Below are 25,065 nucleotides of genomic sequence, written 5' to 3'. Positions count from 1 at the left end.
AAAAAATATTTCCTCGATTAGTAGGATTTTTATTTTTAAATGGTTTTTAACTCATTCGAAAATTGTATAAAATGCCCACGAGGAATCCAACACATCCTATTTCAGAGATGTCCCTTAAAATTACAAAAATATTTTCTTCAAAATCAAAAAGGAAGTTTTTTGAATATAATCCATTTAATACTGCCTCTTTTCCTTGGCTGAACAAGAATGAGAATGATGAGAATGCTTAGCTTGAAAAATTTTAAAATTCGAAATTAAAAAATGCTTGTTCTCTTTAAAATGTAATTATTAAAAATGGAGGATAATAAACATGTATTAAGATGTACCCTGCCAACATTGGTGATGGTAAGAAGGCTGTCCTTCCTGCTGGTAGTTTTATAACCTGTGGCAGTGATGATACAATCAGAATATGGAATATGGATTCTGGACTACCCACAAATACACTCTACAGGTAGGGATTTGCTTTCAGTTGGTTCGTTTTTTTTCGCTTTTTTCAGTGTTAACATTTTGCATAATGTAAGAGTAGCAAATATTTTTAAATCTTTTATTTTTAACATTTCCTATTCTTAACTCGTGTCAAATTTTGACCCAGGCCGAGGAAACATGCAAAAAACGACCCCAAAACTCGTGTCAAATTTTGACCCAGGCCGAGGAAACATGCTAAAAACGACTCCAAAACTCGTGTCAAATTTTGACCCAGGCCGAGGAAACATGCTAAAAACTACCCCAAAACGATAGTTTTAGGACCGTTCTTCCAGTTATTTAGGATATTAAGATATTGCTAAGTTTAATAAAAGCAAACATAATAACGTTTGCAAATATTGGAACTTTAATTTAAGTTTTTCTAAAAAGGATTTAAAACGATAGACAACACTATCTACAGGTACCATTTTAAGAAATCATTAATAGTCCCTTTAAAATACAGAAAAAATATTCCGTTCACCTTACTACTTTCCACCAATACGGCATGAGAAACATTTAAAAGTATTTTTTCCATCAAAAAATGAATGCAGGGGGGAAAAGTGTCGTAAAACTGTAAAACTGCTTGCAAGTTCATCAGCCATATTTTCTCTTTCAAAACTATTTCGATGAATTTTATTTTATTTATGACTTTATAACCACCCAGCCTTCATTCTTTAAGATTAGATTAAAACAACTGTTTGAAACCGTTGTCAAAATTCAATTAATTGATTAATCTTACTTCAATTAAAAGTTTATTTTATGGATTGTTTTTTATTACTTTCAAAATATAGATTGTTGATAGTTATATCTTGCATTTTTAGAAGAAATATATATCCTAGCCATCATTCTTTCAGATTGAATCAAAACAACTTTTTGTCAAATCCGAATTATTTCGTTAATCTGTTTTTCTTAGATTTTCAAATTATTGAATATTTAGGATAATCTTTGAGATTCAATCAAAACAACTTTTTGAAAAAGTCGCCAAATCCAATCAATTATTTAAACCCATTTCGATTAAAAGCTTTCAAAAAAATAATGATAATCATGTAATTTTAGAAGAAATATATACAGTGAAGAACTACTGAAAACTATGTACATAGATCCAGCACTGGGCTTTATAAAGGTAAACATTTCTGTTAAAGATTACTTTGGACAAAAAAAATTGGAATGTTGTTTTCACATGTTTTTTTTGGTGTAAAATATGTTTTTTTTTATTTTGCCGATTGATCTTATCAACATGCCTTAGTTAATTTTTTTGGACATTTATTTTTTATTTTTTACAATTAGCATTCAACTTTGGAGCATGGTTATACTGGTTGGAGGAATTGCAACAAAAAGAAAATAATTATTTATTTTACGGGACAATCCATTTTTTTAAGTGTCCGATCCACAACGTTACCCTTTAAAGTTTTTTATTAAAAATGTGTGAAATATCCTTTTTTCCAAAAAAACAAAATGATATTTTTATTTGTGGATTTATGTTGCAGGTTGACGATGAAGAAATTGTAGGAATTAAATGCTTTAAATATAAAAGCGAAATTATCTTCTTCAATGTTTTTTCCGATAGAGGGATTGGATATGACCCGACTCATAAAATTGACAGTCAATTGAGAGTACGTGTAGAGTCCCTAGAATATTACTGTTTGTTAGGAGGCTGATAACTCCCTGTCCTCTGGTGAGAAGGATACTGTATATGACCAGAGGAATGGTGTACGCTGTATCAGGATTAGTCCTAATGGGAAACATCTAGCTAGTGGTGACAGGGCCGGTAATATTAGGTAATATTTTGTAATATTTCGAGGATTTTATCTAGTTTGCTTCCCGCATTTCCATTTTAATTAAATTCATTCAAAATTTGTTTTCGAATATGCTTGTGCTTTTTATCGTTTCATCGCCTTTTTCGTTAACTGCGGCTTCCTTAATATTTCTATTCTAGGGTTCATGAACTTCAGTTCATGGACGAGCTGTGTAAGATAGAAGCTCATGATGCTGAAGTTCTTTGTCTAGAGTACAGTCTGCCATCTCCAGGCACTACAGCTAACTATCTAGCTAGTGCTAGCAGGTACAGAGCGTCCCATATAATAATAAATTCATGTTATTTCTGCATGCAAATATTCTTTAAGTAGCCTTCTACAATTGTTAAAGTGATTCAATCTTATCAAGTTTTCTTTCATATCCCAGAAGTCCCGATATAGAGCTATAATATGTCTAGAGCTTCCAACATCTTATTATCTAGGGACCGATTGACCAATCTGTTTAATGCTGGAAAAAACTATAGTTTTCTATCAACACTAGACGATCATAGTTCTAGTATTACAGCAGTTAGATTTCTTCCTAACCAGGGTCAGGAGGGGATACAGGTATACTTATATTCAAACAATTAATGTGACTTTCTAATTTTAGAGAGGCTTGTTAGATTCACAAGCCTCTCTCAACCTGAAAACATTTTTTTTGTTCATCAATAAGTTTTTGACTTTTTTAGTGTCTTACTCTGTTGTATCAAAATGTCTAAGATATGTAATGAATAATTTGGTCTGACTTAATAAAATATGATTAAAGAATTGATATAAATATTGTTTTTAGATGGTGTCTTGTGGCGCAGATAAATCCATTATATTTAGAGATGTCAATACTGAAGATTCTCAGGGCATTAGGTAACTTGTTTAAAATTTAATAAAATATTAAATAGTTTGTATTTAAAGATTCAGGTCCACTCCAAATCCCTTGCAGTAGCTATTTGGCCATAAAGTTGATAGCCCATAAATTGTTACAATACAACGTTTAAAAATCTAGTATAGAAAATGTTTGTTACAATTTTACGAGAAACAAGATCAGCGAAAAATATCTCCTCAAATGTATTTAAAAATTTTTTGTTGTTGTGAATCTCAGCCAAAAATGTTTAAAAATAACATTTTCAATTTCCGTTTGAAAAATATTCCCATGGGGGTATCGTAATCACGATTACCATCATCCGCAATTTATTAAATGACATAAAAACTGTTTTTGTTCTAGTTTGAATCGAGTAAATCATATTGTTGGGAAGACGACATTGTATGATATGGAACTAGACAGGTAACATTTATTTGATTTTGTATCCTTCCTTCGTAAATCCGCTATACTTTCGCACATGGGTGTACACTGAACAGCTGGTTGGACATGTTGCCGCAGCGTCAAGTTCCCTAGTCTGTCCTAGCTGCGGCACTCTGTACACTAGTTTTTCCTAGCCGCAGTGCTCGGCCCCGAAACGGTCCTTTCCTAACAAAACCCTCAATTAATACAAAATATCCTAGTTCGGATATTGAAGTAGATCGGAAAGTTATTGGATCAACAGTTCAGAAGAGTTGCGTAAAGACAACGTAACAGGGTTATTTAACATAATCAAAGCAATAGTAACCCATAATTCCCCCAAATAAAAAAAATATGGCGGGATGTTATAGAATTATATGTCCCTTGAAATAATTTTATTCTCTTCTTTCGTTTTTTAGTATAATTTTAACCAGCGAAGATGGCATTTATTTTTATTTTAATTTAGGTCTGGTAAGCATATACTGACTGCGTGTCAGGATAGGAGTATACGGGTTTACAGTGTAGCAGGAGCCAAACAGACTAAATCCTTCAAGGGGTCGGCTAGCGAGGATGGAACTCTTATCAAGGTATTAATAATCAATATCATCTATAAATCAATCAATCCGTAAATAATCCTTTTTAATTATGATATTATTTTGATCTTATTTGTAATCCCTGTATTGCAAACTGGACACTGCACACTGCACGCCCTTTGACCTTTAATCAAAATTCGGCAAAGTTTTTAATTGTGTTTAATGCATGTTGAATTTTTGGCAAAACTATATCATAAATCAGTCCTATTTAACCTCTTTAGTACTTCATTCCTATCCACTCACTCCATCTTGCTCCCCCTCGGCCCTCCCTCCTTCTTAATACCACTCCCTCTAAATTCCTTCCTTTTAAACCCACAATGGCTCCCGATCCCTCTCTTGAGTTTAAGTCCTCAATGTTTCCTAAATGCACAGTGAAAACCATAAAATTGCTGAAAGGGAAGACGACATTTGGTGTAGCTGATGTTATTATGAAGAAGTTAGTTTAAGTTACCAATTGTTTTAAAATTAGCTTATTAAGAATTGTAATCTGAGTCGAACACTTTTGTTCCTATTTCTATTTCTGTGTCTTACTGTACTGTACATTGTCCCGTGTACACTGTACACTGTACTGTGTCATAAATCATCATGTTTCAATGTACAACTGTGCAGGTTGTACTGGATCGAAGTGGAATCTACTGTGCCACCTCGTGTACAGATAAAACCCTCGCTATTTATGATTATCATACTGGAGAGCTGATGGCAACTATGGCAGGTTAGACAAGTTTAATTTAAGGTTCACATCACGCATTTTTGGATCATTAATACAAATAGTTACATGTCCGGTAACATCTATCTTTGTAAAAATGAAATAGATTATTATAATTCTATCAAGTGAAAAAATATGAAGAGGAATTTAATCTTGCTTTTGCAAAGTTCGAAAGAGTACAGTTATTTATCGGGAAAGAACATTTAGAAAATCAGGGAAAATAAAAATATATTTTTATTTTGGTATAAATAATGTTATGTTTAGGGCACAGTGAGCTTGTGACGGGGTTAGCATTCAGTTCGGATTGCAAGCATTTAATATCTGTATCTGGAGATAGTTGTATCTTTGTCTGGAGGCTTCCTACCGATATGGTTCATACTATGCAGGCTAGTTTTTCTATTTTTAAATAAAAAATATTTTTTGTTCTTGTTTTAAGAATGGTCAATAGATTAATTGTTTTAAAATTCTAATTTTGTTTGCATTGTACTGCAGGGTTCATTCACTATTTATTCAAAAGAATTTTAATCTTTGATTTCCGTGTTTTTTGTTTTTTTGTTTTTTTTTTAAGTAGAATTCTTGAAATAAATTGTTCTTCTTTTAAAATTAGTGTGTTATTGATAAAATATTATTTAGGCGAGATTAGCAGCAGCTCCTAACAGGAATTCTAGCAGAACATATATAACTAGCCCGCCGGTAAGTCAACATGCAGATTTTGTGTTTCTCGCGTTTTCTCATCTTGATACCGGTTTCCTTAAGAATTGTTGTGGATCTATTTAATACATCATTAAATTTTCCACCAAGGTAACCTTTGCGAATACGATATTATTATGATTTTCATTGAGCAAATTAATCTTTTGATTTTCAATCTTCTTCGATAGAATGAATATTAAAAATAATTTTGTCGCCAATATTATCATAATCTTTTCATGGTAATTGCGAATTTTAGTCATCAGAGAACACTTTGAACAGCAAAACTTGCCTCGAGTATCTTAGTATCTTAATTTTACGAATTTAGGAAGCTGAACCCCATTATTTAGATAACCAACAGTTTGGTTCCCCTCCTGAATTCCTGGATCCTTATTGTATATATATTTATATATATATATATATATATATAGGGGGCTGAATCCCCGTATATAGATAATGAACAGTATGATTTGGTTCGCCCTGAATTCCTGGATTCTAATAATATATATTTAGGGAGCTGAATCCCCGGATATAGATAACGAACAGTTCGGTTCCCCTCCCCCTGAGTTCCTGGATCCTAATGCAAACCTACCAAACGATAATGATATGTACAGGTATTATACTAAATCAAAATAAAATATATTTTAGGATAGGACAGTACGGTATTGAACAGCAAAGTACACTATAAAGAACTGAAAAGCAATACATCAATACAAATCAAAGCATTACAATGCTGATTTATTAGTACACTTACATTGACCTTTGACGTTTCTACTAGTTAGAATACAGGTATTGTGTACTTTTCTTTACCGTTCTGTGCTACAATTTTTCCAATTCTTGCACACTTGGAAAAATTCTCATTGTTGATCATCAAATAATAAATATGTATATAAAAGAATGAAATTTAAAACAGTACAGTGTACAGTATTGTATAGTCTTCAATGTGCACATTGTGCAGTTTTATGTCATAAATAAATTGTAGGAGAAGGCGTTCTAGCCGAATACCAAGATATTTAAATTCCAAGATTACAAACCGCACACAGTCTGCTCCTGTACATTCATACAAGTACAGAAAGTTGTTAAAGGCTTAGTACCAGCTTCATTTCGCTTTTCAATGCTGTTAACTTTTTTACACTCTGATAGCGTCTAGAATACGGATCGGCTTGATCCGCACAGTTTCTGTTCCTGGATCCGGATTCGATTGATCCGCACGTTTTCCGTTTCCTAATTCATGATACACTTAATCCGCACGTTTTCCGTTTCTTTATCCGGATATACTTAATCCGCACATTTTCCGTTTCTTAATCCGGATATACTTAATCCGCACATTTTCCGTTCCTTAATCCGGATATACTTAATCCACACATTTTCCGTTCCTTAATCCGAATACACGTAATTCGCACAATTTACGTTCCTTAATCCTGTATACACTGGATCCTCACATTTTCCGTTCCTAAATCCGGATTCGCTTGATCCGTACAGTATCCGTTCCTGAATCCTGAAACCGACTCCGGATCTGTTGCTATTTATCATATTAGATGTTTATTTCCAGGTTTTCTGTTGGAAAACTACCAGGTTGGGCTAAAACCAAGATAATCCAGTCCTCCAGTCCGGCACTTCAGCCCCAGGGGGACGCTGTGAAGGGAAGGTGGGCGGATAGAGCCAACCAGGAGATCAATCTCAGATCATTCGAGGACACTCCCTTCAACAACCCAGGGGAGGAGGACAGTAGTCCTAAGGAGGGAAGCAGCCTCGAATGGGCCAGGTAAGATAGCATGTTTAAAGGGATTGTCGGTGTAATTTCAAGTTACATTCCATTGATATACAACAATTCACTTCAAACCTTTATTTAATCAAAATTATTTTTCTAGCTTGAAAGGATTCAATTCTAGCGATTTTCCCAATGTTTCAAGTTGCCTTTTCAGAGAAACCACAACTGAAAATTTTCAACTTTAAACATCGATATCTCATTCATTCCCAATCAGAGAAAGCTTTTAAAGATACCGTTGTGAAACCGACATGCCGTTACTTCTAATTACGATTGCAGCCCTTTCAGCTTAGTCCGACCATACCCACCTGATTTTTGGTCCCTAATCTGTATCAATTTTATCAATCTTAAAATTTCAGATTTGGATTTGTGTGTTTGAATTGTTGAATATTTTCAGGACTGGTAGCAGTATGTCTGAGCTAGAAAGTATGTCTCCCCATCCTTCCTCACAGAATCCTCGTCCAGATACTCTAGATACCCTGGACAGCTTTAATGATGCAGATGTAGATGATTATTCTACCCAGGTTAGATCTTTAATCTTTAATGATGCAGATGTAGATGATTATTCTACACAGGTTAGATCTTTAATCTTAAATGATGCAGATTTAGATGATTATTCTACCCAGGTCAGATCTTCAATCTCAAATCTTTCAGCTTAGATCTTTTTTTGGAAACTTGTCGCTACTGTTTCCTACATTAAATAGATTATAATATTTCTAAAAAATCACACACCCCCTCTATCTACTTTAAAAAATTCTAAAATAGACATTGTACTCAATCTTTATTTTTTTATTCGTCCAGGGATGTTTGTGTAATTTTTATTCCTCTTATTCTTATCATTTTATTATTTTTCTTTTTCTTAATTCTTATTACGTGTAGGATGATGGCGGGGAGAGTACAGTTTCTTATTCTTAATCCCATTCTTAATCTTAATCTTATTCTTATTCTTAATCTTATTCTTATTCTTATTCTTATTCTTATTCTAATTCTAATTCTTTTCTTATTCTTATTCTTGTTCTTGTTCTTGTTCTTGTTCTTATTCTTATTCTTAATCTTAATCTTATTCTTAATCTTATTCTTACTCTTATTCTTATTCTTATTCTTATTCTTATTCTTATTCTTATTCTTATTGCGTGTAGGATGATGGCGGCGAGAGTACAGAACCTGAAAATACTGGCAGTACAATGTACTTTGGACAGGTAGAATTTACTTCATTTTTGGATTTTACTTGTGGTTGGAGCTAGAGCCTTTTAACTGGGATATTTTTTGAAAATTTACTCATTCAAAAACCGACTTTTTCTAACAAGAAAGCAGACTTTTCTAAAAGTAAAGACTGCTGTTGTAGAATATTTTGGAAAACGTACTAAAATTACGGTTAAAAGTCTCTAGCTCCAACAACAATTATATTCCAAAAATGAAACTTCACATGATCATTAAATACATTATTGGGAATCTCTAAAAATGAATAACGAAAATCGGATGATACCTTCATAAAAAAAATTGAGGTCAAAAAAAATAAATACAATTTCTGAGCATTTGCTAAAAGTAAATACAAAATAATTATAATTTAATCTTTTAGTAAGCAGTAAACAAGCGTTAAAATTAGCTTGATATTTGAAGTAACAAAAAGTTACAACCAATTAAAGCATGCGAGGTCAGGCCGAAAATTGCCTCGAGACCGGAACTTTAGGAGACTATAACTCAGTAACCAGAGGTCAATTGGATTTTGGATTTAATATTTTCTCATAACATGTCAGCTGTGTGCAAAATTTAAAGAAAATCCATGACATTCATTTCCATGATCACCAGAAAATTTAACTGTATTTAACTGTATTTAAACTGCATTTAACTGTATCTAACTGAATTTTACTGTATTTAACTAAATATAACTGGATTTAACTGGTAATAACCAACAGTAATTGAAAATAACTGAAAATAACTGAAAATAACTGAAAATAACTAAAATAACTGAAAATAACTGAAAATAACTGAAAATAACTGAAAATAGTTGGATTTAATTGAAAACAACTGGATTTTACTGGAATATAACTGAATATAACTTACTTTAACTGGACTTTACTGAATTTAACTGAATTTAATTGACTAAAACTGAATTTTAGTGAATATAACTGTATTTAACTAATTATAATTGGATATTGTACAGGTTGATGAGAAGTCAGATATTTACCATGTCAATGCTATGGATGTTGATGAACTGAGGAAATCTCAGCGAAGATTCAGGAATTCAAATATTTTAGAATGTTTAAATATGTTACTCAAGTTCATTTGCCACTCACTAATTAAGGTTTTTAAAATTTAAAATGGGATTTAACAAAATATCTAAATTAAAAAAAAAATTTGGCACTTGTGTTGTCAAAATTTTGGTTTCCTTAGTCCTTGAAAATCACATCGAACCATTTTATTTTTGTTAAAGATTAGGTTTAGCAAAATTCTTGTCTTTGGCGTTAATTTCACATCAAGTTAAGTTAGCTTCTCACAATACACTCACGCTGCAAATACAGGGTTGTGGTCAAGCACCGGGATGTGGTCAAGCACCGGGATGTGGTCAAACACCGGGATGTGGTCAAACACCGGGATGTGTTCAAACACCGGGATGTGGTCAAGCACCGGGATGTGGTCAAACACCGGGATGTGGTCAAACACTGGGATGTGGTCAAACACCGGGATGTGGTCAAGCACTGGGATGTGGTCAAACACTGGGATGTGGTCAAGCACCGGGATGTGGTCAAGCACTGGGATGTGGTCAAACGCTGGGATGTGGTTGTGATGTGGTCAAAGTAAAAAACTTGCAGGGTTTAAAGAAACTTTACAGGTTGATAATAATAGTAAAGGAATGGATTTGAAAATCATTTAAATATTTGTTATCAGAGGAAGCCGGGCAGATCTAGTAAATAGCGAGGATGAAGAGGAGGAGGGGGGGAGCAGTACACCATCAGCTGATCATTCAGACAAGAACATTCATTCTATGCATTGTATTAGGTAATAATATACAAGGTAGGGTGTGCAACGCCGCTATGAGCCACGCAAAATGATCTCCAAGCCTCTGCATTCACAGAGGAGTATTTAAAATGACCTGGCGCTACCCCTAAAGAAAATATTTAATCTTTAATTATGCAGTGTTTTCTTGAATATCCAAAAAAAAAATGCATAATTATTTAAATATTAAATTTTTTTCTAAAAATATTACACATATTTTCTATAATATCTTTAATAAAGGATGTGGGTAAAGCCAGGTCATTTTAAATACTCATCTGCGAATCATTCTTATTCTTAATCTTATTCTTATTCTTATTCTTATTCTTATTCTTATTCTTATTCTTATTCTTATTCTTATTCTTATTGCGTGTAGGATGATGGCGGCGAGAGTACAGAACCTGAAAATACTGGTTTACGTTACGTTACGTTACGTTACGTTACGTTACGTTACGTTACGTTACTTACATTTGAAACAATAAAAAGTACATTTTCTTCTTTTTAGAATATCTGAAATATTTTAAAATTGAATAATGAAAAAGATTCTCTTAAGTTTGCAGGAATTCAAATTTTTAAAACCACACATACAAATGAGTCCTAAGAAAGATTTACGTTGTAATCTAGGTTTAAAAACGAGGATTTAATAATCCCTTCGCTAACAGAGCTTAATTTTCAAATGGCTTTTTCACATTTTAATTTTTATTAATGCTTTTACACTATAAGTCTATTCAGAAAAATAATTAAGTCATGTTTTTGATACTCACTGTGTTTATGAATCATTAGTAGTGCTAATAACTATCTAAGGCAATTGCTTGAAAGCTTATTAAACGTCATATCATTTTCAAAAGGTTTTAATGAGAATCATGCATTTTTCTTAATTATATTTTTCTATTTTAAGCGTTCTAAAAGTATTAAATAAATTTTTCTAGAATTTTTAATAAAATAGATCTGTACGTTGTTAAAGAAACTGTAAGCTCTGGTAAAGTTGGCAATGTCCGATTCACAACAGCAACCTTGAAACCTTTATCTTTTTAATAATGTGGAAGATATTGTCGTCTTCCTAGGGTTAAAACTGTAAATGATACCGCTGTGATACGATGGATCAAAACCGTGTTTTAAAGTTAATACCGCTTGGCTTCTAAAATAAACTATTAAAAAACAAAAACAAATTTCTCATTTGAGAACATGATTTTTTGGTTTTTGGAACTTTCATTGTTGAGTTGTTGTTTTACTTTTTATTAAACGTATTGACACATTCTGTCTGTTTCAAGTTGTTCAGGGTTGCATCAAAACAAATCTTTTCAGTAGTTTCAATGGTTGAGATTATAATGTTATTGACCCGTATTAAAGCTTTGAAGAATAAAGACATCACTCTAATACTTCCTTCTAGGTATTCATTGTATTTGTTGCTGTTATCATAGTTTTAAACAACTAGAAATTCAAGGCGCTTCGCGCCCTTCTTTCTAGCCTTAGAGGGCGCTTCGCGCCCATTTTCTAAATTAGTTGTGAACATATTACACATATTTTCTATAATATCTTTAATAAAGGATGTGGGTAAAGCCAGGTCATTTTAAATACTCATCTGCGAATCCAGAGGCTTGGAGATNGACAAATATTTGAAATTTTATTTTTTCATAAACCTTCCCTGGGGTCCCTAGATGTCCCACAAAAGATTTGGGCCCGATCGGTTCAGCCGTTTTGACGTTTATTGGATACAAACAAACAAACAAACACCCAAACAGACAGACAGACAGACAAGCCAAATTTATATATAGATGTCATCTTTAAAAAAATATTTGCCGTTCAATTTTGACTTTATCCTAAAATAAACACACCAATAGACGGTAAAATTTTTGCGACTTTACTGGTGCGACTTTGTGACCTTTTAGCTCCTCAATTTTTTCATACGCACAAGTACAAGAAACCCAAATTTAATCCGTTATATATTATAAATGTAACACATTATTTTTCTTCTCAATAGCTCTCTTAAAGGGACTAAAGGAAAAATGAAAGGGGGTATAGGCTGAAAGCTAATCACTTTTGCTCTTGATCGTGACCCATGAAAGTTTTAGATGATGTTCCTGTCTCGAGAAATTTATATAAGACTGTGTTAAAATTATACGAAAGTTCACATATGTAAAATTTAGAAAATCTTAAACTTAAATCACGTGACCAGAACTATCACCAATGGCAGAGCAGTATACTGGTCACGTTTCTCCGCCTGTATCACGTGACCACTTTACTGCCATGCACTGACATTGGTGGAATTTCTGGTCAAGCAATATGGACGTATAAATAATATTATGAATTAAAATTATAAAAAATAGAAATAACAAATATAAAATTAGAATTGGAGTAAACCTAAGTTACAATTAGCTTTCTCTGGGATATCATAGTTTTCAGATTGGTTGCATATTTGCTGAATTTGATCTTTTTTAACCCTCTACTTTTATACAAAATTGTATATATATTAATTTTCGTATAAATTTGACAAAGTTGTAAATCAGTTTTTCGAGGTAGGCACATCAGATATAACTTTCATGGGTCGCGATCGAGAGCTAAAGTGATTAGCTTTCAGCCTATACCTCCTTTCATTTTTCCTTTACAGTCCATTTAATAGAGAAGTTATGATTGAAAAAATGTCAGATTTAAATATAACGTAAAGTTTACTTTAATTCGACTTGTTCTATTTAGTATGGAATCTGTGGACCAAGTGGGACGAAGAGAGAGATTTCTTCAATCTAATTTTGAATCCTTGTCAGGTATTATAAATATTTTTATATACATAAACCCACTTTAATATACCAGTTGTTAACAATTAAATTCATTTTTTGTTTTAAAGGTTTGAATAAGTTTTAAATGGCTATAATTTATACTTCTAGATTAATTTGAATACGTAATCTCCGAAACTGTAAAAGATCTGTGTTTACTCAATTTTAGGATGAAATGAAATCACCTGATGGGAAAGAGAGCATGGATATTTTTTAAATATTTTAAACAAAAACTGCCTAGTTCTCAAAGCTGACGTGTTAAGCAAAACAAGGAAAGATTTACCAAGATTATTTATCGATTATTTCTTGATTTGGAAACTAAAGAATCCATCTAAACAAATATGGGGTTACATCTTGTATTCCTTTAATATGGGGTTACATCTTGTATTCCTTTAATATGGGGTTACATCTTGTATTCCTTTAATACCAAAGGATTTTGTTTACTAAGGTGGAGATGAAACGATGAATAGTTTGACCCTGAACTCTAGTTCGATTAGCAACGCCTGGAGGGAAGGGGGAGCCATGCAACGCAACGCTGGAACTATTGGTAATAATTATTTACTACTATTTTACAGGGAAATTGTGAAAATTTTACTTCACCAAACAGTTCTGTAGACAAAATTGGGAACCCGTAGTTAAGTTAATATTTTAATTTCCCAAAACAGTAGTTGTCCACAATTTTATCGTCTTTAGAGATGAAAATACGCGAATTTTTTACTGAGGTGTCCCAATTGGGAATCGTGGAACGGTAATGTTGGTTTAGGGAGAGAAAAAAAACTAAATATTGAAAGGCAAATAAAACCCTAAATAATTTTTGAAAGGGGGAAGATTTGTCATTTAAGGAACTAAGTTTTTGCCTCAAATTCAAACTTTGTAATCTCTATTTCCTTTAAACCTGATGGTGTAAACCTTATTTCATACTTAGGCTTATTCATAGTTCATAAAAATCATAGTTTAAAATATCAAAGATTTACGACATCGGGTTGCACAGATATAGAGATTATAAGTTTGGAGTTTTTGACAAAATTTCATATTTAATCAATAAATATGTGTTCTAAATCAAGCAAAGACTAAGTATGAAAGCTTTACGGTTCTTTAATAAAGATAAAACTAACCAGTAATTTTGTCAAAATTGGGCTTTTTTAAGAGGGCACAAAATCTTCTAGGGGGTGCACAAAAAAAATTCTGCACGCTGGTGTGCGCATAAGCTGCTCCCCTACACTAAAGCTCACATACGCCCTAGCCATACATCTTAATAAATAATTAAACACTAGCTTGCACATTGCACAATGATTAAGACATTATTAATTTGTATTGTTTTTGTTTTGTTTTTGTTTTACTTTGTTTTTGTTTTTAATTAAACTGTTTTCGTTTTAGAAAAGGCACGTGAGACACGTAATGCTGAACAGAACAGGCGAAGAGAGGAACTACAGCGGAGGATTGAAGAAACAAGATTAAAACTTCAAAACGTAAGTTAAAAAAGGGATTTAGATCTAAATTAATTGATTTAGAATAAGAACTTACAATGATTTGATTATAATTATAATTCTTATCTCAACACTTCTATACGATACTAAAATGTGCTTTTTTATAAAAGAATTACTTGTCTTTGCCAAAAACTCTGATTTTCTAATCTCTATTTCTTTGCAACCCAAAGCACCTTAGATATTTTAAACTAGGATTTTTTTGGATTAAATAATGTTTGAAATGTCTTCAGGTTTAAACCATCATCTTGGAAAGATATATGAATTAGAAAATTTGAGTTTGGGGCCAAGACTTAATTGCTTTATATTTATTTGTAAAATGATTTTAATTTTATTTTCAATGAATCATTAAACCGTAAATTTTGAATTTTGATTTTATGTCTTTACACTATATAAATTTATAAAATATGGATTTGTTAATGAATTTGTAAAAATTTCATTAAAATAAAAATAACTACTCTGATCCAGGATCCAGCTTCCTCAACCTTTAAACCTAGTTCATCCCAGGTTTGACAAATTCACGGGATTATCAAACTCATCCATAATCCTTAAACTGTAATCCATAATCCTTAATACTTTATTTAAATTTGTTTATTAATAATCCTATTTATTCACTAAATCCTTATTTTTAATCCATATAATTCTACAATAATCGAGAGGATGTAGTTAAAAGGGATAAAAAAACGATCTAAACTATCTAAACAGACCAAATTTTACGCGATCAGTATTTTCCAGAAAGTCTTTTTAATTTTCATATTTTCCTGATGCATTGCTTAAAAATGTCGGGTTTCTACAAAACTTTGATAAAATATAAAATGTGACACTAGAGGGAGTGTGCTCTGAACTAAAGATTACAAATTTTCATCTAAAAACTAAAATCTCTCTCTCTGTGTTACTGTGGTCATCCTAAACTCGTTAACCCCTCCTAATCCTAATAAAACTAAAGGAGTAGAATTAACAAAATAATTAGAAGAGATAACCTTGTATCGTAAACTAATATTTTGACAATATCTATTGCAACTTTTGATTTAAATATGCGGTGCAAATGTTTCTAGAAAGCCAAAGTAAAAAAAGTAAAATTATTGTGCTCATACAGGGTTACCCACAAAGGATGAGACAAGCTGTAAGGACGACAGGAAACTCTTCCATCCCAAAGTTAATTAAGTCTATCGCTTCAAAGGTCTATAAATGGCTTTTTCAATGATTTGGCAAAGAATGGAAGAATTTTACAGTTGAAGGAAATCATGAACAGACAGTAAACAGTCCGTACAACAGTCTCTGTCTCATCCTTTGTGGGTAACCCTGTCATATCTTTTAGAATTCTATTAACTAATAAACTCAGTTGTTATTGTTAAGCATTAATTAAAGATAAGCCCACTGGTTCTTTTAAAGTCTACTTAACAGAATTAGCTTTAAATACCAGATGCAGAAAAGTTAATTGTTACAATGAACAACGTTTAATTAAGAACTTATTTTGCTTTAACCAGGAATCATCTAGAGATGGGATAGAACTTTTTTAATTAACTAATTCGTTTGCTGATACAGATAAATTGATTTGGTAGAAATAAATGAACTCATACAATTGTATAATGAATTTAAATCATTATTTAATTGCTTCCTCAGTAAAGTAGGAAACTCTACAATCAAAACTTAAAACATGACTTTTTTTTTAGAGTTTAATAATAATAACACAATTTACACATTTTACTTCTCGAACACTGAGTGTACGTAATTGCATGCTCAGTTGACTCACTGTTTAAATTGTTAAATGTAAACACCCAAATTGGTATGTTATAAACTATTTGGGTATTTGAACAAAATATCAAATATAATGTTAACAATTTGCAAAACTGAATGGTATTTACACCAGTAGATAGATTGTATATAGATATAACTCTGAAACTCAGTACATACTTTTTTGGCATTAACTTATCGGTATTGATCGGATGCTACCTGTGGCGGTCTCTTCTCTGATAATCTTATAATCTTAACTCACGTTACCAGCTAGGAATCAATTTAAAAAATGCAGAATAAAAGTTCCTCTCGTTTGAAAAGAAGGGTGGCCTTTTTATGATCCATTCTGGCTCTAAATCTTCATTGATTAGAAAAAAATCAGCCCTCCCCCACCTCCATCGACACCTTTAAAAAATGTCGTGTAGTAAAAATGTTTATTTCTTTAGATTGGATACAAATCAATGAAAGGAAGCAGGAGCATAAACGATCTCAGTTCATTTGGTGATAGGGAGACTCCTGTTCCAAGTAGTAGTAACAAAACCCTTCCAAGACAGAGAAAAGGTAAGATTTCTATTTTGTTTTGTAAAAAAGTTTTATTATGAATTAAAAAAAATCTCTGGAGAAACAGTAATATGACATCTTGCTTTTGGAGTTGTCTGCCGACCCAAATCTATGTTGGTTACTGCTGCATGGAACCGCACTTGCATGTTCACTAACCGTTCACAAGTTTCAGGTAAACAGGCCCCATCAGGGCCAGCTTCATCAAATGAAAGCTTGCTTACTACTAATCGGGATAATTCTGCTTCCACGGGTGAAGACTGCTTTTTGGGTGATGGTAGCACATCGAGAAGGATTCGAATTGTAGAATCAGATTCCGACTCTACGCTTCATGGTGATCTAGGATCTAGTTCAGGTTTTGTAGATATGTCCTCTGTAGTTTATCCAACTAACCCAAGTGTGACAGCATTTAAGATTAACCGTCCTTGTAGTAACTTTCCTGTAATCCTGTCTCCTAGTCTGTTCCGTACTGGAGACAAACTTGTAATTTCTAGCGAGGAGTCTGATCAATATAGTGATGACAGTCTAACAGAAAGTCCCAAGAAAAGAGAAAGAGTCACAAAGAGATTACAAGAGTTAGCTGAATCCTGGAGTGACGGTGGTAATACAATGCATGCCGTGGACAGCCTTTCTGATGAAGATTTGAGCACTGAACCAGAGATAGAAAAATTGTTTTTACTGGAGGAATTAAAAGCCTTACAAACAGAAATGATGCTGATGACAGACAATATTCGAATAGAAGAAACGGATAAAAAAGCATCCAGTGTACTTTGTAAGAAGAAACCAGCAAATTATTCAATATTGACTCCTGTACCAGAGCTTGATGAGCCCCCTGTTCCAGTAAAAGCTAGACATCAATCCCCCAAGCCTAACTTCCCTTATCTTAAAATAAGCAATGGAATAAGGAAAACAGTTGACGTCCCATCTCCCACTGGAGTTAAATCAATGTGGATTCCATCTTCAGCTCTTCAATCATGTTCATCCGCCTCATCTAGAACAATACCTTGCATTCCCAAGATCCACCATCGGCTTACCAGAAGAAAACCTATCACAGAGCTAAACAAGCGGATGAACATGAAGATGGTGTTGCCTGACAAGACTGAAGGTAGTCTGGCATGGATCTGTTCTCCTGCTTGCTCCAATTTGTCTTGTCCTCTGCTCGTTATTATCTGAACTTTAATTATTGCTTTTACGTAGATAGGCTTTGCATAGAGTAGATAGCATGTAATATTCAATTTTATTTACCCTTGGTTGGAACTTTTGTACTGTTTCTTCCTTTATATAGCATCCAGCTGTATTTTTCGTAGTACTACAGATTGTGTTAGTTTTTTTTTTAGACTAAATCTGACCATTCGAAAGTCGAAAGAAATCATGAAAATCTGTGACAGCTGCTTTCTTTACTGTTAAGCACTTTAAGCAATTTAAATTTAATGTGTTTACTGTGGATATTAAGTTCACACAAAAGTTTCAGTTCTTGTTTTATGATTCCCTTCATGGCATGGATGTATTGTGTTTATGAGCATGGTTTTGTTGTAGCTGAAGAGGATGTTCGTCATGTTGGTGAGGAGACTGCTAAAGGTGACGAGGACGGATCTGGTGGAACTAGTCTAAGAAGAGCTTGCTCTCTCTCAGATCTGAATAAACCAAATGTTTCCCGTAGGATACTGCCTTCTCCTCCTAACAATGGTATTTCAAATCTAATTTATTTTGTAAGATTCTTTTTTTTTGCATACACAGATTCTGTTGTTTACGTAAAGCTTGTTGGAGACCATGCTGGTTCATTTTTTTTAAGTAAACGTTTTCTGTGTTAAATAAACCATGTGCATGATTTAAATTTCACACTGCACTGCTCACACAACGTGTACATTTTTAATAGGATTTATTTTAAGGTATTTTCTGTCAATTATATTTATATTACTTGTTAAAAAAAAGTCAATAAATCATTAGGGATATTTTATTTTTAAGTGGCACCGAATATTTATATATATTTTACATGTTTCAGGTCACATGTTTGTTAAAAAAAAACGAAAGTTGCGCTCTTACTTGCCATACAATTATTTGATAAACAAACTTGATTTAGGTTTTATAGGGAAAAGTTTAGTCTGTTTTGTTTTCACAAAAAAATGGTCTAAAAAATTAAGGGCTAATTTAATTTGTATTTTTCTGTAACTAGTGTCTGGTAAGAAAGGAAGTGTGTCTGGATCCCGCCCTATGTCCAGTAGTGATGTTGACCGCCCTGACCGACAGCGGTTGATGGAGCGGAGGAAGTCGGTAGATGATCGGCGCAGTTCTATTAAGTCTCCTGCAGGAGAGAAACCTCTTAGTAGGTTGGTATCTTAAAAAGACAGTAAGCGAAATTTCAAGGGACACTCCTTGAGGAGATGATGGAAATTATTAAACAATAAAAGACCATGTTCTGAATTGTAATTTGAAGCTGCTTAATGTTGAATAGTTCATATTTAAAGGGTTCACCTACTTTGTAGAACATCACACATATTCCAACTTTTGGAATTTGAAACACAACTTATTTAATCTAACTAATTTAAGATGTCACTGAAAGCAATGTGATTTAGAAAATAATCATAGCGTTAGAGTCAACAGTGATCATTTATGTCCTCAGAGACATCTTTAAACAGTAAAATTTGATTCCTAATTAAATTTTTTTTTTTTTTTTTTTAACACTGAACAATCCCTTTAATTGTATTTCCACTAGACTTGAGCAGCATGAGCGAATGTTGGCAGAACGTGAACGGGAGCGACGAGAAGCTTCAAGATCAGCTGGACTAGGACATCGTCAACCCAGCAGAACAGATCTTAGACCTCGCTCCGTTGCCGAGGACAGTGATCGTGATGTGCCAAGTTACATGAGGTCGACCTCGGCTAGTATCAAGAAGGAGAAACTAGGGAACAGTCCTATCGATAAAATAAGGTTAGAAAATCTTTTTTTGTTGCATAAAATGGTTAAACGTGTTGTAGGTATATTTAGCTTGTTGTTGTGCAGTTTGCACCAAGCTAAATCAGTTTATGCATTTTTTCCCGAGATGTTAAATTTCAGAGGAAAAAATAATAAACTTTTTTTAATACATACTACCAACAAATTATTTTCAATTATTCAATTTATAAAATTTTTGATAATTTTCAAAAATAATTTTTCGGGAAAATATACACCCCTGGAAAATATTTGAGATAATCATAATAAATAAATATTACAATATTACTAGTAGTTGAACTAGGCAAGGCTTATTGTACTATAGAAATAGTTCCAATATCCATTCCAGTTCAACTTCTTATAGTGTTTTCTTTAGGTGTGAAAGAAAAGATTAAAGGATAAGTTGAAGTGACCCTTCATGCAAAGATGACAATGTCCGATTCACAAATGAACCCTGAAATCCTTTGTCTGATAAAATATGAATTAGATATTACGTCTTATAATTTAGAAAACTATTTATTTTCAATTTGGGTTTCTGTACAGAAGTGACTTGCGCATTTCTACTGCAGGAAAACTTATAGAAATTATCAGAAATTAACACTTTCAAACCTCAAGAAACGACAATGTTTTCCATATTATCGATCAGATAAAGGTTTTAAGAATACCGATGTGAAACGGGCATTGTCATCTTAAAATTACGCTTGAACTCCCTGTTCAATGAAAATGTAATGTAATACTAGGAGGAAGAGTCATAGATAAATAAATAAACATAGATAGCTTATGTACGCAAAATCACCAAGAATTGTACAGTCCGCGAACTCATACTTCTAGGGGTCAAAGTGTACTTCAATGATAAGAGGGGTGGTAAAATAACTCCGGGAATGGAACTATTTGAACACAATAATTCACTGAGCAATATATCATATTGACGAGAACTGAAGAAGGACATGAGAAGGACTAAACTAACTTAAATTTCTCTCTACAGAACTCATGTACACCACAAGTACTCAATGACATAAGAACAGCTAATGTTCACAACCGACCTTGTTAATCTATATAATAGGAATATCTTTAAAACATCTCTGTACATTCATATCTTTCAAGTTGAAAAATGTCGTCTTATGCGCAATCTATCTTTATCTATGGGAAGAGTGCTGCTAACTATAGTAAGTCCACTAATGATCTGTTAAATGAAAATGTAATGTTGTAATACTAGGAGGAAGAGTTCTGCTAACTATAGTAAGTCCACTAATGATCTAATAAATGAAAATGTAATGTTGTAATACTAGGAGGAAGAGTGCTGCTAACTATAGTAAGTCTACTAATGATCTGAGTGGAACTACTAGGGAAGAGGAGACTAGCAGTGAGGAAGAAGTTAGATTAAGGTTAGTTAACCCTCTGTCTCAGAACTAGGGTTTCCAGCCAAATGGGGAAATCGTTTCGCGAAAAATTACCAATATTTTTTGCCTAAAATTTCGCATTTTTTCGTAGAAGAAAATGCGTTCATGTTCGCTTTTTTCGTAAATTTAATCTGTTTATTATTAGGACTCAACCTGACATCTATATAAAGTAAACTGATTGCAATTGTTTGGAAGTCCGATCATAACTCAGCAACCCTTGGAACGATTTGGCTCAAAATTTCATTGAAGAACTCGATATAATGTATGATTTTGCTCTAAGCTTGGGTTTAAAGTTCTAAGTTGAGTGACTTAACTATTTTTGCAAAAATAATAGTTTCCAGGCAAAGCTAGATTCCCAACCTAGTTTAATTATATTTTTACTCAAGAGACTGTCGGCGTAATTTCAAGTGACCAAAGGCCGAATTATAAAAACGACAAAAACCAGTTCCAGTTAAGCGCTGGCTCTTCGAAACACTAAATACAATTTTAAGCTGAATCAACCATGTTTGAGCCGCGGCTCAAATTTTTTAAATTCGGCCTCTTGACATATTGTTAAGGTACATATTTCCAATCTTATTTATATTTAATGGATGGGATCTTGAAAGTTATGTCGAATGTAAATTACAAAGTCGGACTAGTTGTTGTATGTGGTTGAATCATATAATACATTAATAAGAAAAGTATATGATTGGAAAAGCTGCTCACCCAACCTTTTTGGAATAGGTCCNACTTAAAATTGTATTTAATTTTTCAAGATTTAAGTCGGCGCTCAATTGAAACCGGTTTTGGGAGGATTTGAGACGCGGCTTAAATTCATTAAATTTGGACACTGTTTATATTAAACAATTTCTGTGTCGATCATGTTCATTGAGGGACAATTTATCATTTAAAGTTATAACTTTAAGTTTATAAGTCGTCTTCCTATTTTAGAGTTTTTGGTTATCACTGTGAATATATATTTTGCTATAAAGAAATGGAGTTTACCTTGTATAGATGAATAAAACCTCATAATAAAATATATAGGAAGCGAAGCCTGAGTCAGGACAGACACGGTGAATCTTCGTCTAGAAACGGGCCAATCAGAGCTAAGAGTGAGCGTGATTTATCACGTGTTGCTAAGGTATGAAGTATGTTTGAAAAACGTATTTTTTAATTGTATGGTCACACTAGTACACTGTATTTTAAAAAGTTACGTACTTCATATTTAAAAGTTTAACACAAAATAAAATGATCATTAGATTTGGTTTACTGAGTATTTTATTTTTTTTTTATCTTCAGCAATTGCAAAAACTAGATAAAAATTGCAAAATTTGGGAATTTTTATCGTAAGAAGACGACCTTTCTATGTAATTGCTTTAGTTCCTGTTTATTTGAATACACTAATCATAATATGTCTAATTGATATGTAGTTTATGAATTATTATTAAGAGGCGTGAACCAAACTCGTGTTTATTCATATTTTTTTCACTTAACAGCTGGTTTCTTTAGATCAGGTTTGAATATACCTTCTCCTTTATAGTTCACAGATTAAAACGAAACCTCTGAATTGTAATGTTATTTGCAATGATGCTAATTCACTCAGTCAAAAAATACACAATGAAAAAGAATGATCTCAACGTCAATTATTTGATAGACTTAGTAATATTAATTTTTAAATAATTAATGTTCAGGTAAAGGTGAGTTCTAGAGAGGAGGGTGGTGGTACTAGTGGTGCTAGCACACCTACTAAACAAAGAACTAAAATGAAGACGACCACTATTATTAGTAACAATGGAGCTATGGTTGTAAACGCCCCTCCAGAGCTTCCATTTCTCTCCGCTAGAGGATCAGAGGCGGTTGATGTAACACGTGCTAAACTAACCAGGCAGCTGGCTGAACGTACCAACCTGAAAATGCAGGTAGATGATGTAGAAGATTTAGCAAACATCGACTTAATATCAAGTGATCCTTCTCATGTGATGAGTAGCATACGTCCGATTCACAATGGCACTCTTTATATTTCAAGTAACCCTCCATTTGAAGAGTATAGTATACCGATTTACATCGGTATTCTCTGAATCTTTACTTGAGTATCAAGTTCTTTCATCTCCATTCTCCAAGTTATTTTTATTGAAAACCCACGATTGAAAAAGAAGTTATATTCTGCTAAAAATGAAAAAGCACCATTTTGAATCTGTCATGGCATTCTGTTATTGCAGTATCACCTGAAATTACGTCAACAACGTTCTTGAAAATGAATGTTTACTTTGTATTGTCCAGGAGAGTGCTGATGACCTAGTTAAGCTGTATAAACGGGTCAGCTTGGATGATGACCTTGATGATCAAGTGCGCAGTGAACTACTCTCACAGCTGTCTGCAGGAGCAAGTTCTACCCTTCGAACCCTTAAACTGGTAACATATATTTATACTTCAATATATGATATACTAGATCGGTAGAAGAGGGGTTGATATTTACATTGCATCGTGCTCACTCAGAATTATAGGATTTGGCATAATTATACAAGCAACATTTAGAAATACAATTTTTTTGAATTGAAAATGAATTGCCAGTGTTCCACGGCTTCTTCAGATACCCATTTAAACATAATTTGAAGATTAATAGTGACATTTTGATTTTTTTTATTGCAATTTTAATTTTACAGAATATCTTGACAATACCCATTCAATACCAGTTGGCAATGTTGAGATTTCAGAAGAAATAGCCAACACTTTGATAGGGAATGATTATGTTAAACATTTATATTTATACAATTGCATATTGATCTGCATTCTAGTTCTTTCTATCTATCTGAGAATTACTAATTTAGAAGTTTTTTAACGAACTGTATTTTTTAATCGTAAAATTACATTGAAATTTAAATTTGTGCTGATAATAGTTGTTGCAGTAAATAATTACATATTTTATTTTTATCCATCAGAAAAGATGAAAAAGCAAGGTCATCGAGGAGTAGTTCTGAAGCCTGTAAAATGTTGGCTTTGCAGGGATGTCACAAAAACAAAAAATTTCTTTCTTTTTCAAAATCAGCTAACAGAAAAATAGAGATATGAAAAAACCAGCAGCTGCTATCACCTCATTATTTATACAATTTTGTAATTAATTGAATCTAGCTGGTACAATCTATATGGGAATTCGTCGACGAGCCATACTTTCCTGATTTTTTTCGTCCGAGACACCTGAAAATGCACGTTACTTTGGATGTAGTTTTAAGTAATCCTCCATTTAAAGAGTGCCACAGGTCCGATTTCTAAATAGCTACAACGACGCGACTATAAAAAAGTTCTGATCTAGGATCTATGATGTATAGATCTTTATTGTTACTATGATAGAGAGAGGTAAAGGTTTAAACCATTCTACTTTTTAATCAAGTCTGACATTAGAGCATGGGACGATAATTTAAACCTAACATTTTGATCATAATATTGAACTATCATATAGTTCAATATTATGAAGAGTATGTTAGGGGATACCTCAAATCTATCTGTATAGGTCTCTTTACATGGTTTTGTTGAATTAAGGTTTGTGAGAGTCCTGACAGTAACGGTTTAGCTGCTCTAACATCCTTCAACAGTATCCTGGCGAGACAGGCAACACAGCAACAACAACAACAGCAACAGCAGGAATATATTACACACATTTATTAACAAGATATTACTATTGTTACTAATATCATTTGCCCTATTGAAGATTTTGGGGAGCTTGTGCTCAACCAACCATTTCTAATAAATTTACATTTTAAAGAACAAATTTAGGAGAGGAAATATTAAGGGGTGCATGTGGGGGTCGAAGAAGTATTACACTCCACTGGACCAAGGGAAATAGTCCAATGCGACTTTGTGACCTTGTAGCTCCTCTAGTTTTGATTTTACGAACCGGTATAAGAAAAGCTAATTTATTAACATACTAGAAATTCAA

At 32.9% G+C, this 25,065-nt stretch overlaps 1 protein-coding gene across 7 annotated transcripts in view; it reads left to right on the top strand.

Annotated features, from left to right (window-relative positions):
- LOC111706976 (mitogen-activated protein kinase-binding protein 1) overlaps window positions 1–25,065 on the top strand; it is a 51,804-nt gene that overhangs the window by 25,662 nt on the left and 1,077 nt on the right. Inside the window, exons 16-46 of one of the 7 annotated variants that reach the window (XM_023479938.1) lie at window positions 321–451; window positions 1,519–1,585; window positions 2,113–2,240; window positions 2,399–2,524; window positions 2,699–2,822; window positions 3,046–3,116; window positions 3,475–3,534; window positions 3,995–4,115; window positions 4,731–4,833; window positions 5,092–5,213; window positions 5,461–5,520; window positions 6,028–6,128; window positions 7,067–7,279; window positions 7,680–7,806; window positions 8,422–8,481; window positions 9,447–9,523; window positions 10,172–10,282; window positions 12,971–13,038; window positions 13,496–13,594; window positions 14,425–14,516; window positions 15,000–15,038; window positions 16,712–16,826; window positions 16,999–17,178; window positions 18,360–18,509; window positions 18,997–19,150; window positions 19,537–19,752; window positions 21,042–21,137; window positions 22,176–22,272; window positions 22,823–23,050; window positions 23,412–23,543; window positions 24,669–24,770. In XM_023479938.1, coding sequence (XP_023335706.1) covers window positions 321–451; window positions 1,519–1,585; window positions 2,113–2,240; window positions 2,399–2,524; window positions 2,699–2,822; window positions 3,046–3,116; window positions 3,475–3,534; window positions 3,995–4,115; window positions 4,731–4,833; window positions 5,092–5,213; window positions 5,461–5,520; window positions 6,028–6,128; window positions 7,067–7,279; window positions 7,680–7,806; window positions 8,422–8,481; window positions 9,447–9,523; window positions 10,172–10,282; window positions 12,971–13,038; window positions 13,496–13,594; window positions 14,425–14,516; window positions 15,000–15,038; window positions 16,712–16,826; window positions 16,999–17,178; window positions 18,360–18,509; window positions 18,997–19,150; window positions 19,537–19,752; window positions 21,042–21,137; window positions 22,176–22,272; window positions 22,823–23,050; window positions 23,412–23,543; window positions 24,669–24,770 — 3,570 coding nt within the window. Of the gene's footprint in view, window positions 1–320; window positions 452–1,518; window positions 1,586–2,112; window positions 2,241–2,398; window positions 2,525–2,698; window positions 2,823–3,045; window positions 3,117–3,474; window positions 3,535–3,994; window positions 4,116–4,730; window positions 4,834–5,091; window positions 5,214–5,460; window positions 5,521–6,027; window positions 6,129–7,066; window positions 7,280–7,679; window positions 7,807–8,421; window positions 8,482–9,446; window positions 9,524–10,171; window positions 10,283–12,970; window positions 13,039–13,495; window positions 13,595–14,424; window positions 14,517–14,999; window positions 15,039–16,711; window positions 16,827–16,917; window positions 17,179–18,359; window positions 18,510–18,996; window positions 19,151–19,536; window positions 19,753–21,041; window positions 21,138–22,175; window positions 22,273–22,822; window positions 23,051–23,411; window positions 23,544–24,668; window positions 24,771–25,065 lie in introns of all 7 variants that reach the window. The other 6 variants (XM_023479942.1, XM_023479941.1, XM_023479940.1 and 3 more) reach the window with 6 other exon arrangements.

The sequence above is a fragment of the Eurytemora carolleeae genome, unplaced genomic scaffold, assembly GCF_000591075.1.
Source record: "Eurytemora carolleeae unplaced genomic scaffold, Eaff_2.0 scaffold143, whole genome shotgun sequence".
In the NCBI taxonomy this organism is placed as follows: domain Eukaryota; kingdom Metazoa; phylum Arthropoda; class Copepoda; order Calanoida; family Temoridae; genus Eurytemora; species Eurytemora carolleeae.
This window is presented reverse-complemented; position numbering and strand designations above follow the sequence as displayed.